The sequence below is a fragment of the Brienomyrus brachyistius genome, chromosome 2 (genome assembly GCF_023856365.1).
Source record: "Brienomyrus brachyistius isolate T26 chromosome 2, BBRACH_0.4, whole genome shotgun sequence".
In the NCBI taxonomy this organism is placed as follows: domain Eukaryota; kingdom Metazoa; phylum Chordata; class Actinopteri; order Osteoglossiformes; family Mormyridae; genus Brienomyrus; species Brienomyrus brachyistius.
Genome location: NC_064534.1, coordinates 32,270,604 through 32,286,985, shown reverse-complemented (window position 1 = coordinate 32,286,985; position 16,382 = coordinate 32,270,604). Strand labels below are relative to the sequence as shown.

Genomic DNA, 16,382 nt, shown 5'->3' with positions numbered 1-16,382 from the left:
TTTTCAGGCAAAAACCTCTAAGTTTGTTAAACTGATAGTCAATTTACATAGCCACAAAATGTGATAAATGGTTTAGTTGTGAAGATATGTAGCAATCTAGTATTGTTTCAGCCAATAATCTTAGTCGTCTTCTCCGAGTCATAGGAGAAAGAATCAGTAGCCAATCTTTCTCAATTAATCAATGTTTTGTTTATTGCCCAGATCTCTTTTCTTCAAGACAAAATTATCATCTTGGGGTAATTGCCACCCCAGCTTCTTAAACTGTGACCCGCATAGATGTAAATCAAGATCTTACTTCCCATGCTGTCCTCTGTCCGTAGGAGACGTTTGTATTAGATTAATGCTGTTTGTGACTTATTTCCTCCCCACAGCCTTATGTCCTGCAGATGCCGTCCAGCTATCTCGTTACTACCCAAAGCCTGAAGTTCATTTCAACGTTTCAATACAAATTGAAAGTGCAAGATGTATCAGTATAACAAATATAACCAGCTACTAATGTTTTGCAGAAAGGTTGCCTTTTATGAGTACTATTTATACAGGTTTTACTGGCCTCCATCCGTGTTTCTAAATGGTTCCAATATAAAATTTTATAATATTAATACAGAGTAATTGGAACTGCCCGCATTACCACACAGCTGTTTAATTCGGTAATGAATTTATGTAATTAAGGGTGCAGGTTAATTATTGGATTGTAAGTCGTCATCTGCATGGATGAGTGAACACCATGATACTCTGTGACTCGTAACTCCTCACAAATTCTTAATGTGACTTTCTACATGCGGAAATGTAAATGTATGCTTATATATAGGCATATGCATATAACAGATATGGTATGTGAAGGATTGGTAAGAATAACTTTCAATTTCGTGTTCTGATATTTCATTGAAATTATATGCTTTATATTGGTCTATATGTATTTCCCTTTCTGAGTTTATTAGGTCAACTTCCATACTATAAAGTTTTTCAAAAATATGGTAAATTCTAGATGTAAAGAGCTCAGATAGATAAATGTGAATGTTTCACTTCAAATATGTGTTTTTTTCGGTGCTTTTAAAATTTTTTAAGTTTAAATGAAAATACTTAGTAGACCTAACTTTAAAAAAAAAAATTATCTTTGTGGGCATAAGGAAATGCTTCTCTGAGCTGGCCTTTGCTGGAGTCTAGAATCTTGATTGAAGAGAAAGGTCTCAGCAAGCTCTTTTTGGGTCAGTGAAACGTGCCCTCTAAAATGCTGACAGTGATGATGTCACAGTGCCACGCCTTCTGATAGGTCAGAGTGGGTGGAGCCATAGCTTGTGAGGGTGAACTCGGTCAATGTGGGTGGAGGCGATTCTTCAGAGACCTACAGAGAAATCAAATTGGAATATATTCAAAATCTGTTTATCTGGGATAAAAGTTGCATTAAGTGGTTTAAGAATAGCATTTGCCAGGCATATAACTTTATTAAAATTATATCTCTGGCTGTGTGAATTTTGAACAAACTTTCTGCTTCTGGTAACCAGAAAAATAGTTTAATTTTAAACACAGTTAATATTTCTCCTTTTAGGCAAAGGTTTATAATTTTTTTTTTACCATCAACATAATAATATCGAATTATGGAGAAATGAATTCCTGGCTTCTCATTTAAAAGAATCAATAGAATATTTATGTAATCTGTTATTTAATTATATCTATTATTTTAAAACAATTTAAAAACACCTAACCTCATCAAACTTTCTTTCACTGTAGACCTCATTCTTGTCAATGAATGTGAGCAGAATCCAGTCACAAATGACAGAACACTGGGGGGAAAGTCGCAAACGCTGAGAAAATGCTGAGAGATTGTGCGACGGTACATTTCTGCTAGCTAATTTGCATAAGGTCAACGCTCCCTGTTTAATAAACTTAGAAACAAAACTTACAATTCCAACTGATGTCAAAGCAGTGACCATGTTGATGATAGTTGGAATGATGCTAAATTTCCCAGCCTGCAAAGAATCACATTTTATTCAAATACATGTGAGGTATTAGAGTATTATTTTGGTCTTTAAAGAAGGAAACACTTACGTGCCCGTGGACAATGACATCCAGACGAATCCCAAATGCTTTAATAAGAGTACGGAATTCCTTGCCATTCCTTCTGTAATATTTTGCAAACCTGAAGATCAAAGTCACAAATAAATAACATGTACCTGCCCCATCTGTCTAGCTACAACTGTGGGCGACTGAGAAATTCTCTGTCATGGTGAAAGTTACTCTGCTGGCCTAAGATAATCAAAAGGAGGAATCACTCACCTATAGTTGTACCCAGAGCTCGGCAGGTTCTTGCGGAGGTCCAGACGCCGGAAGGCGTAAGTGGGAACGCAGTTGGAGGGGTCTATGTCGAAGTCACACTTCCAGTTGATGAATACCCCAATCACTCCTCCCTGACAAGACAACGTGCAGTTTCAATGCATATTCCCACACTGTCCAGAATAAAAATGATGATGATGACGATGATGATGATAGCAGCTTCCTAGTGCATGATAGAAAGCATGATATTTTTACATGAAACATCTTGTGATTGGTCTATATGGCTAACATGGTGTATAACCGGGCAATTTACCGTCCTGCAGAGCTCACTGAACTTCTCCCTGGCCTGCTCTGCGATGTAGCCCAGCCGGAAGATGGGGCAGTAGGGGTCTGTCACCTCATTGTAGGTGCAACGGCTCAGGTACCTTGCTTTGTTTGCTTTGATGTTGCCCCTGATTCGTTGGATATGTTGTTTTTTTGTTTTTTTTGTTTAAAAAAAAAAAAAACATTTAAAATATAGTAAACTTAAATGAAGAACTACAGAAGCTGAGAGTGGCCATGCCTGCAATCACATTTTTAATGGCTTTTTTTTAATGCTGTATCTTCAACATTATGTCATCTGCACATGCTGGCATAACATATGACAGCATTTCCCAGGACCATGTTGCAACATACAGACAGGGCATGACATTCACCCTATAATTAAACTGCACACTAGTACAACACTCAGTTTCAGTGTTGAATGAAGGGATGCGTGCATTAAGTAGCATAGATACAGTACATATACTGTAGAGCAGCTGCCCATGACATGAGGGCACCATGGTGCCAGATTGTGTTTATCTTTGTATTATTATCTTGTTTTCTCAAGATAACGGCGTTAAAAAAATTACTGCAAGCCCAGCTATTCTCAGCTTCTGTAAAGAACCAAATGCACAAAGCATATTAATCCATCAATGTGGTTTTCAGTGTTACCACTGAGAAAATCATTTTAAAAAATCACAGCTCTAGTGCACTTTAACTATTGGTGTAGACCAGTGACTCTCAGCCCGGTCCTCGGGGACCCCCAGACAGTCCTCATTTTTCCTATTTTGCTGTACAACTGTCTAACAGAGACCCGGGAGGAAGCAAAATCATGGACAGTCTGGGAGACTCTGAGGAATGGTTTGAGAAACACTAGCATAGACCATAACATACACTCAATAATTCCTAATGACTTTCCCTCCATTAGAGACCCAGACAATTAGAACTGGAATGACTGTTTCATTTATTACCTGAGCACTTTAAATTTGGGGAAGTGAATGGTGTTCTTGATGAAGACTGTGAAGTTAACAGCTTCCGCCAGGGCTGCCTCTCTGCAGCACAGAGTAAACAGGTGAATCCTAACCTAATAGGAGAACTTGCAGAAGGGGCATCTGAATGTTCTGCACGGGTCAGATACTGCAGACCGGAGGTGACAATAAGTTAAATAAATCAGAAGGAACAAATGTCAGCCAAGAAGAACTTTAACACAAACCTAACAGCTGCAAATTCTTCAATGGGACACCAGGACTTGATCTCGCAGGTTTTAAAGGTATGGTTATAATAAGGTATACAGCGCCCTGTTCCTGGTCCTAGAAAAAACTAAATATAGATTACGACAACATGTAATGGCATGTTTTTTTGTTTCGTTGTAGCACTTATGCATAAGCCTTACCGTTGCCATCAAAGTCAACCTCTCCTGCCTTGCAGTCCGAATCTGATGTGCAGTTGGCTTTGGGAACAGAATAATGCTGGATAAAAAAGGTGTCAGTTACTGACGGCATCAAGGAGACACTGCAGTGAGGTCAAGTAAATCCTTTCCTATATTCCAATTTTCATATTTTTAATGAAACATTTTGATGTTTGACATTTCTTGGAAAGTCAAGAATTCACGGCCTGTATTGGATGACTGGTTGAAAGATGGATGTATGTAAGCTAATGCAAGAAAGTAATTCTGGGATTAGATCCGAGACAGTGGAAGGAGGAGTTTACCCTTTAATGTAAAAATAATGGTGAACTATTTGGAAAAGTGCAGGTCACATGATGCATGTGACAGTTTCATCACCACTGATCAGTGAATCAGAGTAAATGTGTTACCATTTCTATAATACCATGAATTTCTCAAAGGTTTTATCAAAGTGAATGGAGTCAGAGGTCATGGTGATGTGTAACTTGGAGGACCTCCAGAGGCACTTTAATACAGCGACTTATAGGGACTGAATCCTAGCAGCCTCTGCTAAACAGGAGCCTCAACTAACCTTGTTTAATAAAATAGTTTTAACCTTGTTTTAAACCTAAAAACCCATTACATGTTGAAAAATATAGTACAGTGTACTGTTCCAAACCAATATGGAACACGACTACAATCCCAAAATGCACCCCAACCCCCCACTCAGGGCCTCTGACCATGTTAATATGTTAATGTGCCTTTGGGGATTCCTAAAAGCTATAGAAAGGGCATTAAGAAATGTAGCCTCACACAGAGGTCCCCCCCCCAGGACACAACCCTTACCTCTGCACACACCCCCTGCTGCTGGTCGTGTGTAACCTCTCTGCGCAGAATTGTGCTGATGACATCACCACCCTGCATTTGGGGGATAGGAAAGCTGCAAACGCCACCAAATTTAGGTCCAACCCAGCCTCCACCGCCTGTTTTATTGATTCTCATGGGATTCTCTGATTCTCAACTCAGCAAATGACTGAAACTGCATGATACCCACATGGCCCATTTCTGAAACACTAATATAATGATATTCAGCTTAAAAGACTTTCAGTCTGAGCAGTTCTTCCATGAGCAGTTCCCCTCATGGTCTGCAGCTGTCTGTGCCGACAGGTCCCTGTGGGCAAACCACAGAACCTAAGGGGGGGGGGGGGGTAACTATGCATTTTAAAATCTGTTCCCATAGTTATAGTTATGACAGGGACAACAAAGATGCTCGGAGAAAGGTGAAGAGGGTCATGAAAACGATTCAGGGTTCTGGGAAAAGCGCTGGCATCCGTACGTGCTTTTCTCAATCATGGTTTTCAGCTCATTGCTGTGGATCTACACGCCTATATAACACCACGAAAGAAAACACTACCTCGCATATTTTTTATTACCTCCGAGGGTCGGACGTACTCCACCATGTCCTGTACCATGTCACCCAGCAATGCTGTGCCCTTCATTTTTGTGTAGACAGAGCTCTCTGGGCGTGTTTCGCTCTCCTGGTACGCTTTCTGGCTGATGAAGACATACCTGCCAGGAACAATGGACCCAGACAGCTTCTTAGGGCTGGAAGTGTCTGCAAAACTGGATTATAACAATGCAGAGGGAACAGCCACTGTCGGTGGCACAGTGCTGGAAGCACCCCAGTGGTCATTAATGATGGATGGATGGATGGATGAGGACTGACAGATAAAAACTTTCTTGATACCACAGACAACTGTAGGCATTCATTAATGAGAAGATAAATTATCTAAAATCTGATCTGAGTGAGAAGTACTAAAACTCGACTTTTCCTTTGCTTTTCCTACAGTATCTTAACTTAACTCTAACCCGTAATTCTAAGGCATATGAAAATTTGATACGGACTAACTACCAACATGGACACAATCAGAGGATGCAGCAAATAGACATTTTTGCCATTTTTTCTCAGGGATTTTCTGAAGGCCAATGAAAGAACATTTAGAGATTTCAAATGTGACTTACAGACCATTAGAAAAACAGGAACCTTCTCAAAATGGGCCTACAGGTTTCGGATTTCAAAGTACACGGTAATGGTCTGTAATGGTCAGCGGGCAGAGACTTTAACCATGACTTTAACCAAATTAACTACATTTCCACAAATGGTTTTTACACATCATGGGATCTGAAGAATAAAATAAAATTATAAATTTGTATGTTAATAATTTCGACAGCATTTTGAGGCAACCTGACAGAGCATCTAACATTTTGCACAGTAAAAATATAACAATTTCTAGCACTTCTTTAAAAGATGCAATCACAGATAGTCTTTTATAAAAATAATAATATAATAATGCTCTTCAATCACGTCCAAATGCCTTATAGGCCAATACAATTATGAATATCACAAATGGGAAATATTGCAAATGCTTACCATATGAAATAGGTTGTCACAAGTAAATGTACACCTCTGTAGATAACCCCGAGAGTTCTGTTTTTTACCACCATAATCTTGGGTGTCTCATATTCAAAGAAGCCGAGAAAACATGACCTAAGACAGTCTCGAAAGCCCATTTTTCCTTGGTAACCTCCTGTAACAGGGGCTCTCCTCTTGCAGATAAAGTATATAATGTATGGTCGTCACAGATGTTACAGATCTTCTCTCGTCAGTGCTCACAGCCTCATCAGGTCAGCATGTTGATCTCCGCCCCAGTCTTTTACTCTGAAGAATCCATACTCGTTTGTCCACATTTGCATAGACCTCCTCCTGCTATACTATGACATCACAAGTCCCGCCCAAAAAATGGCATTATAGTCAAGTTCCTTTGCCCTTGTTGTGTTACATTATCCATCCACCCAGTCCTTCTATAACTGCTTATTCTGTTCAAGGTAGTAGTGTTGTCATACATTTTCTCTTTTTATAAGTTTTGCTTATGCGGTGGTATAATGACACAAACACCCAAAAGGCTTTATGATGTATTATTCTGAAATTCTACAGTATACTTCCAGCTGTACAAAATTCATAAGACTTTGGACAAAAAATAATGTAAGCACGTTGATTTCTTTTACAAGATCCAATATTTCCAAAAGCTTTTTGGAATTTTGCCTCCTTAAGACTTGATTAGACTGACCTCTTGTTTTCAGAAATAGCCTACCTTCATATAACGTGCTGTCAGTCACTGACACAAAACTGAAAATACTTTGAAAAATATTCTAGTGTTTATATGTACAATTACATATTTAGTCTGCTGCAAATATTCATTCTCGGTATACACAACGCAATGCATAATTATAGATTTACACTGCCAGTTAAAAGCCTGGACACAGCTACCCATAGAAAGGTTTATTTGTACTGTTTTATACATTTTAGAACAAGTTTAGAGACATAAAAATTACAAAATAACATGTATGAAATTATTAACAGACCAAAAAAGTATTAAACAATAACATGTTTTTGTTGGGGGGGACGGGGGTAGTTCTGTGAGTTGGGACTTCCACAAATCAATGGGTCAGCAGGGTGATTCTACCATTGGGCTCCTTTGCAAGGCTGTTAACGCCAAATGTTGCATGGACTGTCTCCTCTATGCCAGTTTCATGAGGTGGTCTCTTGGGATGCTTTTCCAGCTGTCCTGAAGGAGGTCCCACATATACACTGAGCACTCACTGGCTGCTTTTCCTTCAGTGTCTGATCAAACTCCTCCAAAATCATCTCTACTGTGTTTAGGTCAGGTGGCCAGGCCATGTAATGCAACACTATCACTCTCCTTTGTCGGCGTGTCCAAAGTTTTTACTGATACTGTAGGCACGTATTTATAAAATGCGTCCCGGAGAAGTATCTATGAATAATTTATAAACTCAATTTTAGTCTTAATTCCAATAAAATACATTACCACTCAAAATGAACAGATCACTCACACATATAGTATTAATGATTCAAAAAGTTTCTTAATGCGTTTATTTAATTAGACATTGAATTCTTAGTCGTTTACCTAAGACACAATAGGAGATATACCTGTAGATAAATAGAGTTGTGAATATATTTTCATTTTAGCTGAAAAGTGTGGTGAAGACGCAAGTCTCACAAAGTATCAAACGGAACGGCAGTACAAATTTCAATCAGGCTTATGTGTAGGCAGCTTGCAACCTTTGGGTCCTACTCGGACTGAGCACCCAACACGTGTGTAAGCGGAGACCGTGCTCTGGTGGAAGCAGGCTGCGCTGACGTTGTTTTTGCGGTCTTGCTAAGTTACAGAAAGAAGAGTATAATGGGTGGTTTACAGAAAAAGAAGGTAATATAAGCGCCTTAATGTTAGGTGTAGAAACGGTGTATGGTTCTTTACATCAATGAAATAGAAAATGTGGGTGAAAATGCCGTGTTTTCGCAACACTGAAGGCCGGAGTAAATTCTCCAGGTCTCGTTGAAAACGTTTTGAAACTTCAGTCTGACTGCGGTATTGCGATCATTTCGTTCGTGTGGTTTGGATATACTATATCCATGTGTACATTTTCAGCATGGACAGGTCTTTCTAAGTATTGGTTGCTTCTACTTGAGTATAATTCATAATAGCTTTTTCGTTGGCTAGCTACAGCAATATCCCCCAGAGCTCTATTTCATTTCACAGCACACCATTACGTTACCAGTGTGACAGAACACACTGTTAGTTGATAGCTCGTCTAAAGGTCCAGAATGTGCGGGTATAAAAATAGGTGTATCGGCGTCTCTTTTGGGAGCGATATCTTGCTCATTGGGTTGGTTTCTGACTGTTCGAAACGTCGCTAGTTTAAATCGCGAGTTCTGTCACCGTTGGGCCCTTAATTCTAATTATTGATCCTATTCAGTTATACGTCACTTTGGATAAAGGCGTCGGCTATATACGTATAAATATTTTTTCCGCAGTACGAAAGTGGATCAGCCACCAACTACGTCACCAGGAACAAGGCTCGCAAGAAGCTGCAGCTAAGCTTAGCTGATTTCAGGTAAATACTATCCGTTTGTCATCAGTTTGTCCTTGTACAACTTCAGGCACATGGATGTTTGTATGTTTATGTGACATCACGCTGAATGAATGGCTTTTTTAAAGAGGCCTTGACGTGGACAGGGCTCTGGAGCTCATGCCTTGCTTGCTTGATGATATTTACAGACTGTTAGATAAAGCTAATAAATTTGCTATGTGATCTTTCAGACATTGTTGTCGATGGTTCTCTTCCCAGGCGACTCTGTATCCTCAAGGGAATCTACCCCCATGAGCCGAAACGCAAGAAGAAAGTCAACAAGGGGTCTACCGCCCCGCGCACCTTTTACTTGGTCAAAGACATCCGTTTCCTACTGCATGAGCCCATTGTGGCAAAGTTTAGGGAGTATAAGGTGTGTTGACTGTCTACTTTTTTTGTACCATAACAACTCCGCTCTGAACTCTCATTCATACTAAGGCTTGTGCAGCTTACAGATGCCCAGATGGTATCATTGTATCATAAACAGCCTGAAAACACAACTATTATTTTTATATTATTGCAGTCCTGAATATTGACAGACCAGCAAGTGTGGTGATGCTCCTTTCTCTTCTATACCTCATCAGGTCTTTGTCCGGAAGCTGCGGAAAGCTTATGGGAAATCAGAATGGGGTGCAGTTCAGAGGTTAAGGGAAAACAAACCTGTCTACAAGCTTGACCACATTGTGAAGGAAAGGTGAGTCTTGTTGGTTGGCTGGTTAAAATTGACCAACAGAGGGCGCCCTCTCACTTTAGTTACTAGGTAGCACTACACAAAGTAGTAGTAAGTGGTGAACTACATGTATGAATTAATTCTGTGCAATCTTGTGAAAAATGCAGACTGGATATACTCATATTTTTAGATTACTAATATGAAGATGTTCTTGACTTTTTGAGGGCAGCTGTTGATAAGGTTCTGTTGACATGCGTGGGTTTGTGTGTCAGGTACCCTACCTTCATTGATGCGCTCCGTGACCTGGACGACGCTCTCTCCATGTGCTTCCTGTTCTCGACCTTCGCCCGCACAGGGAAGTGTCATGTCCAAACCATCCAGTTGTGCCGCCGCCTGTCTGTGGAGTGGATGAACTACATCGTCATCTCTCGCTCTCTGAGGAAGGTGGGCAGCCTTGTATGCGCTAATCTGTTCTCTGTAAATGTATCTATTAATTTGCTTTTGTGAGTTGATCTCTTCTTTTATAACATCTTGGGTCTCGCGTCCTTTCTCTTCTGTTGCTCTGTATTTTTTTAGAAGATACTTACAAAAACAGTATATTTATGAATTAACATGCATTTTTGTTGCGTTAGGTGTTCCTCTCCATCAAGGGAATTTACTACCAAGCAGAGGTTCTCGGCCAGACTGTCACCTGGCTGGTGCCCTACCAGTTTGCCCATAATGTGAGTGTGTGTCTCTTGTGTGTCAGCTGTCTGTCCACCCCAGTGTAATTCAGTTTCCTTGCTTCCCCTCCCTGAGCAGCTACTTTTTGAGATTTAGCAATGGCTGCCTTTACTCTCTTGTAAACCCTTTATTTAGCCAAACATAAAATGTATATTTGCAGGAACTGCCGTGTTTAAACGTCTAATTATTAACAGATAAAGATTCAAAAAATAAATGTTTAGGAAGCTCTGGCATAGGAGTCCCCAGAATCGATGTTAAATTATATCCCATAATCCAGTGATCCTCAAAGCGCACTGCAGTGGGGGCAAAAACCACGACAAATCCCAGGTTTGATAGTGTGCAAAAATGTGTATTGGAACCAGAGCATGTGAGCAGAGCGGAGCAATGAGAATTTCCGCAGTACGCTGCAGATCGCTCCTCTCATTATTGCTCCGCACTCCAGTCAATTTTCACCCCACTCCAATGAAATCACGCACTGTTCATTACAACAAAGAAAACATTCTGCATTGTATTTTAGTTTTAAATTAAACTGTTACCTGGCATCAAAATAACTGAACAGCCAAATTCACATTAAAGCAGAAATTGTGAGCAGGTCCGGTATGTGAAAGCGGGACTCCCAGCTTTGGTTACCTGGCTGCTGTGAGATTTTTAATTCGAGGCACGTCTGCATTCACATTTACAAGTATGTAAAAATTTTATTACTCTGCACGTAGACTGTAGGGTTACAAACTATGCAACATATTTTTAGGCTTATAATGGAATAATACTGATTTGCCGTAAGATGTAAGTGTCACGGGGGCGGCATGGTGGTGCAGTGGTTAGCACTGTTGCCTCACACCTCTGGGACCCGGGTTGGAGTCTCCGCCTGGGTCACATGTGTGTGGAGTTTGCATGTTCTCCCCATGTCGTCGTGGGGTTTCCTCCGGGTACTCCGGTTTCCCCCCACAGTCCAAAAACATGGTGAGGCTAATTGGAGTTGCTAAATTGTCCATAGGAGTGTGTGTGAGAGTGACTGGTGTGTGAGTGTGCCCTGCGATGATGTGCTGGCCCCCCATCCTGGGTTGTTCCCTGCCTCGTGCCCATTGCTTCCGGGATAGGCTCCAGACCCCCCGTGACCCAGTAGGATAAGCGGTTTGGAAAATGGATGAATGGATGGATTTAAGTGTCACGCCATATACATGAGAGTTGAGAACCCTGCAGAAGTGGAGCGAGAGATAAGGTGATGCTCCAATTAATTTTTTTTTATTTTCCTGCTCCTTGCTCCCAGTCTGGCCAAAATCATTCCGCTCCTGCTCTGCTCACGTGCTGAGTGGAACCAATTTGGATTTACATTTTTCATGTGGAAGCAATAGCAAACAGTTCCGTTGGGTTTTTTTCTTTCAGACAGCAAAAGAAATAGGTAAAACATGGACACACGCGCGCACACACACACACACACAGATGGGCATACATATATAATATATAATGATGGGTCCAAAAAACTGTATGGATTGGGTGTGTACGTAGGTGGGGGGGGGGGGGGTGAAAGGTCAGCCACTTCTAAAGGGGGGCATGATAGGAAAAGTTTGAGAACCGCTGCCATAATCCATTATTTTATCTCTGCGTCCCTTTTGCTCTTAGCACCCGACGGATGTGGATTACAGGGTGATGGCCACCTTCACGGAGTTCCACACCACGCTCCTGGGCTTTGTCAATTTCCGCCTTTACCAAACTCTGAACCTGCTCTACCCCCCCAAGGTACGGTAAGGCGCTCTCGCATCCTCAGCCGCGGATGGGGATGTTCGGGTCCTGGATGCGTCTTGATGGTTCTCTCCTTCCAGCTGGACAGTAAGGCTGAGGTGGAGCTGAAGGCTGAGCATGAGGAGGACTATGCCATGGACTCGGAGAGCTACTTGGAGGTAGTAGAGGCCTGTGTGCTGGTGCTGCGGGAAAAAGGCTTAAATGTTTAAAAACCTCGATTGGTCAGCTGGGTTTCTTCATGCTTGCTGACGTCCGATTGCCGTGATGTGCATGTCTTCGCATTCTGATACGTGTCTGGCTGAGCATTGGGGTAACGGCAGGAGCCGACACTACTGTGTGACACTGTGCTCTTCTCAGAAACTCTCAGCGCTGAGTGCCAGTCTGTCGCGGGTCATCTCCACTGTCGAGGAAGAGGAGGCAGAACCAGACCGCTTTCCTGTGGAGGGGGTAATGGAGCAACTCTCTCTCTCTTTCTCTGTCCTCCTGTTCCTAGTCTCACCATTAATCTGCCATTTCTGGAAGTGTCCTAACTACGGCTTTAAATTGATTCAAGTTACCATAATTTCTGAAAACTGGAGTTTTTATGACTCTTTGTGGTAACAGTCCACACTTGCAGATTGTTTTCTATAGTTTACCAGTATTTAAATTAAGACATGACACTGTTTGGCGGAATGCCGTCTTTGTTATATGATTTGTTATATGAAGTCTTTTATAAATGAATTTGTCTGTGAATTACAGTGGAGCCGTTTTGTTTACGGCCAAGTCTTTGTATCCTTTTAAGCTCTAAAAGAGGCTACAAAAGTGCATTACTGACTGTAACAGCCCACATGGCTTAGGGTGTTGGATGTGTCAGGCATGGGGGATCGTCTCCTTGGTTTCTGGGAAAGGTGTTACAAAAACAATGATGAAACCCAAACCCTTCGTAAAGACCTGCTTCCTTCTTTCCAGGAAGACGCTGAGGTCCTTGTGGCTCGGGAAAAGGAGCAGAAAGAGCAGGAAGCCCAAAAAAATCTCTTTGAGGGTCTGAAATTCTTCCTCAACCGGGAAGTTCCTCGGGAGTCCCTGGCCTTTGTGCTTAGGTAGATGTGACACTTCTCAGAACTGACTTGATTTCACCAAACGGAACATCATCTATGTCCTAGCCGCGCTGTTCTGGACAGAGCTGGATATTTCAGGGTCAGAAAGTAAAAATCCAGAGCAAGATTTTGCTCAAGCGACCAGTTTGAGTCATTATCTACTGGTTGGTTAAAATAAAATCTTGGTCTAGGTTTTTGCTTTCTGAACCTGAACTATCCACCTCTGGTTCCTGATAACCCAGGAGTATGCAGTCCCATGCACAATGGGCCAGCTGTCCCCCCACTTCACAGAAGATGACAGGATATCCCACAACACTCTATCATACCACATAACAGCAGGTCACATCCCTTTAAAGACCTTAACAGGCCTCACTGATCAACAGACTGTCATCTTATTTGTGCATTAAATTATTTAAAATGTGTAATTCCTTTTTTAGGTGTTTTGGAGCTCAAGTGTCATGGGAGAAATCCTTGTGTATTGGCGGCACTTATGATGTCACAGATGAGACCATCACACACCAGGTTGTGGACAGACCCAATGTGGACAAGAAGTATATTAACAGGTATAGATTAAGCTGGGCCTTGATCACTGACAGCTTAACATCACCTTATCTTGTACTGATACAGTTGCCCTTTGTCGTGTCTGCTGCAAATGTAAATACTTCGCTAAAGAAATGCAAATGAGGTTGTAGTGTTTATGCAAAGCGTGAGCTTCTCGCATCTGTGACTGCTGCTGTAATTGTCCCGTGGGCCTTATGTAAGCAGCCGTGTTTCATATCTGGTCATACGGCTCAGTATGGATCTTGGAGATGACCCCAGTGAACCTGTCTGGTCTTCACAGGACACTCTGAACGGAATCTCTGGCCCTTGTTGTTCTGTTAGGCTTTCCTGATATTTCGTTGCCTTCTTGGTCAGAAGCATCCCCCTCTCTGCCCCAGATCACAAATGGCAACAAAGCCGCCTTTCAGGGCTCTTCTCTAGAACATCAATGGTGCCCCTGTCTCTCGTGGCTTCCTGTGGGTGGGGACGATAGGGTTCGCAGTGGCATTGTTCTCTCAGCCCCAACCCTCGTGGCAGAGCCGTTTCTCAGGGCCCACCACGGGTTGTTAAGTCCTGCAGCTTGGGTGTCCTCCCTTCCCCCAGAATGCCACAGTATTAAACACACCTGACCACTAAACGCCATAATTAGTTTGTTGACACGGAATGGAAGCATATCTGAGAAGGGCAGGAATATCTGGGCATTTAGTTGGTAACACATGCTGGATTTGAGTCTGTTTATCTCTGGTAGAGCTCCTGTTTTATATCCAATCAACAGCAATGAATGAATAATGGCAGCTTTTCTCTTTCATTCCCAAAGACTCCCTTCTTTTAGACTGCATCGGTGGTGCATGCAGTTCTGCAGTTAACAACGTTGGAAAAATTGATGTATTGGGAAAATTGGTCCTTATCCATTAGTTTTGAAAAGAACTCCTTAATGTTCAGATCTGTGCAGTGTAAGAGAGGCCTGATTTGTCTTGACAGATACTACATCCAGCCACAGTGGGTGTTTGACTGTGTCAACAGTAGGATGCGTCTACCTGTCGAGGACTATTTTCCGGGGGTAACCCTGCCCCCACACCTGTCGCCGTTCGTGGAGCACAAGGAAGGTGACTATGTGCCACCAGAAAAACTGAGACTGATGGCCCTGCAGCGTGGGGAAAGGCCAGGTGAGGTTCAGGCTGCTGTTTACCATCTGGACTTAAGGTTTAAACGATACTTTTGAAGAATTTGAAAAAGGGACACTTGAGGATCATTTTGTGACCAAGAATTTTTCAAATGGCCTGACTTTCAGAGAGAGAACAAGAGGAGATCGAAGGTGAGGAAGATGACGACGGAGGTGATGACAGTCAGGAGGATGAAGGTGGTGATGATGATGATGATGAGGAGGAGGAGGAGGATGATGATGATGATGATATGGATGATGAAGAGGCTACAGATGAGAAAAACCTTAAGTTGATGGAGAAACAGAAATCCAAGGGCAAGGTGAGGCAATGCTGGAAGCTGGTCTCTTTGGACATTCTTGACATTAGGGCTGGGCTTGTGGTGGAGGCTGTCAGGATGGTGAAGTTTCAACTGGATGTCTTGATAAAACATTATTCCTTGGCAGACATTGCCAGTCACAGTCACTCCTGGGAAGGTGAAACTGGAGAATAAGATGCGATTGGAGCAGGAGGAGAAAGCGGAGGAGAAGCGTCTGGCCATCATGATGATGAAAAAGAAGGAGAAGTATCTCTATGATAAGATCGTGTTTGGCAAGAAGAGGAAAGTCCGAGAGGTACGTCTGGCTTCCGAGTATCTGTAGAATCCTGGGAAGGATGGAGAGGGAATTATGGGGATTGAGAATGTGTGGGAGTTTGAGCGTGAGACGCTAGGAAATATTCAGGAAGTCGTCTCTTTCAGTCTTGGTGTAAAACTTTCACACCAGCTCCTAAGTCAGGTGGCGAGTGGAAGTAAATGTTAATGAGATTAAGGCACTTTGCCATGGAAAACTTGTCATTTAAATAATGAGCCCTGGGAGGATCAGTGACCTTGCTAGTGCCACAGCTGAGACCTGAGGCTGCAAGTGATACGTTTATTCATTAACTTGATTCTCCTTCCCCTTTTCAGGCAAACAAGCTTGCTGCCAAGAGAAAGGCCCACGATGATGCCTGGAAGGCTGACAAAAAGAAGAAGAAGAAGAAGACGACCATAGGGGGGGAGTAACTGTAGTTAAGGACTTGTCAGTTTGGGAATAACATGTCCGCGCCATAGTTGAAGAGGGGAAACATTTTGTAGCATCTTTCTAACGTTTTGTTCCTGGGCCAAAAATGTGAAGAACCCATGCAAGAACTTCAGATGCTTGGACGTGGACTTTCCTTTGGGGAGAACGTAGAATACCCGCCAAGCTACAGTATGCTGTTGAAATAATTTCCTTTCATTTCTTAAAATCACTTTGCGGTTTTTGTAATCTGAATCTTGTTTCATTACCTATCGTATGTATTTTAAAGACTGTTAAATTTGCAGTAAAATCTGCAGAACCACCTGTACCACTATGTATAATTTCTGAAGTGAAACAGAAGCTGGACAGTCGTTCAGGAATGTGTCACTGTCACTTACACCGTTCGCCGAACACAGGGGCTTAGTGCCTCGCCACTGTATTCAGTTTTCACTTGCATGTTGTGAATTTTTAAGGTCTTGGCGGGGAGGGTAG

The 16,382-nt window shown here is 42.1% G+C and overlaps 2 protein-coding genes across 2 annotated transcripts; one reads left to right on the top strand and one right to left on the bottom strand.

The window, feature by feature from the left end:
• Positions 1 to 1,246: 1,246 nt before the first annotated feature.
• On the bottom strand, positions 1,247 to 6,614 carry p2rx2 (purinergic receptor P2X, ligand-gated ion channel, 2). Its single transcript, XM_048998910.1, has 12 exons — positions 6,387 to 6,614; positions 5,389 to 5,524; positions 4,802 to 4,873; positions 3,965 to 4,040; positions 3,785 to 3,881; positions 3,543 to 3,623; positions 2,585 to 2,723; positions 2,275 to 2,405; positions 2,047 to 2,137; positions 1,902 to 1,967; positions 1,704 to 1,781; positions 1,247 to 1,342 (listed from the first exon to the last, which is right to left on the bottom strand). Exons 1-12 carry the CDS (start codon positions 6,524 to 6,526, stop codon positions 1,247 to 1,249), a joined length of 1,203 nt encoding a protein of 400 aa, XP_048854867.1. The 5' UTR covers positions 6,527 to 6,614.
• Positions 6,615 to 8,086: 1,472 nt separating this feature from the next.
• Positions 8,087 to 16,218, top strand: pes (pescadillo). Its single transcript, XM_048994812.1, has 15 exons — positions 8,087 to 8,241; positions 8,850 to 8,929; positions 9,164 to 9,317; positions 9,529 to 9,638; positions 9,887 to 10,058; positions 10,247 to 10,336; positions 11,958 to 12,074; positions 12,158 to 12,235; positions 12,435 to 12,524; positions 13,026 to 13,156; positions 13,591 to 13,716; positions 14,675 to 14,859; positions 14,985 to 15,175; positions 15,300 to 15,467; positions 15,800 to 16,218. Exons 1-15 carry the CDS (start codon positions 8,218 to 8,220, stop codon positions 15,893 to 15,895), a joined length of 1,812 nt encoding a protein of 603 aa, XP_048850769.1. The 5' UTR covers positions 8,087 to 8,217; the 3' UTR covers positions 15,896 to 16,218.
• Positions 16,219 to 16,382: the final 164 nt, after the last annotated feature.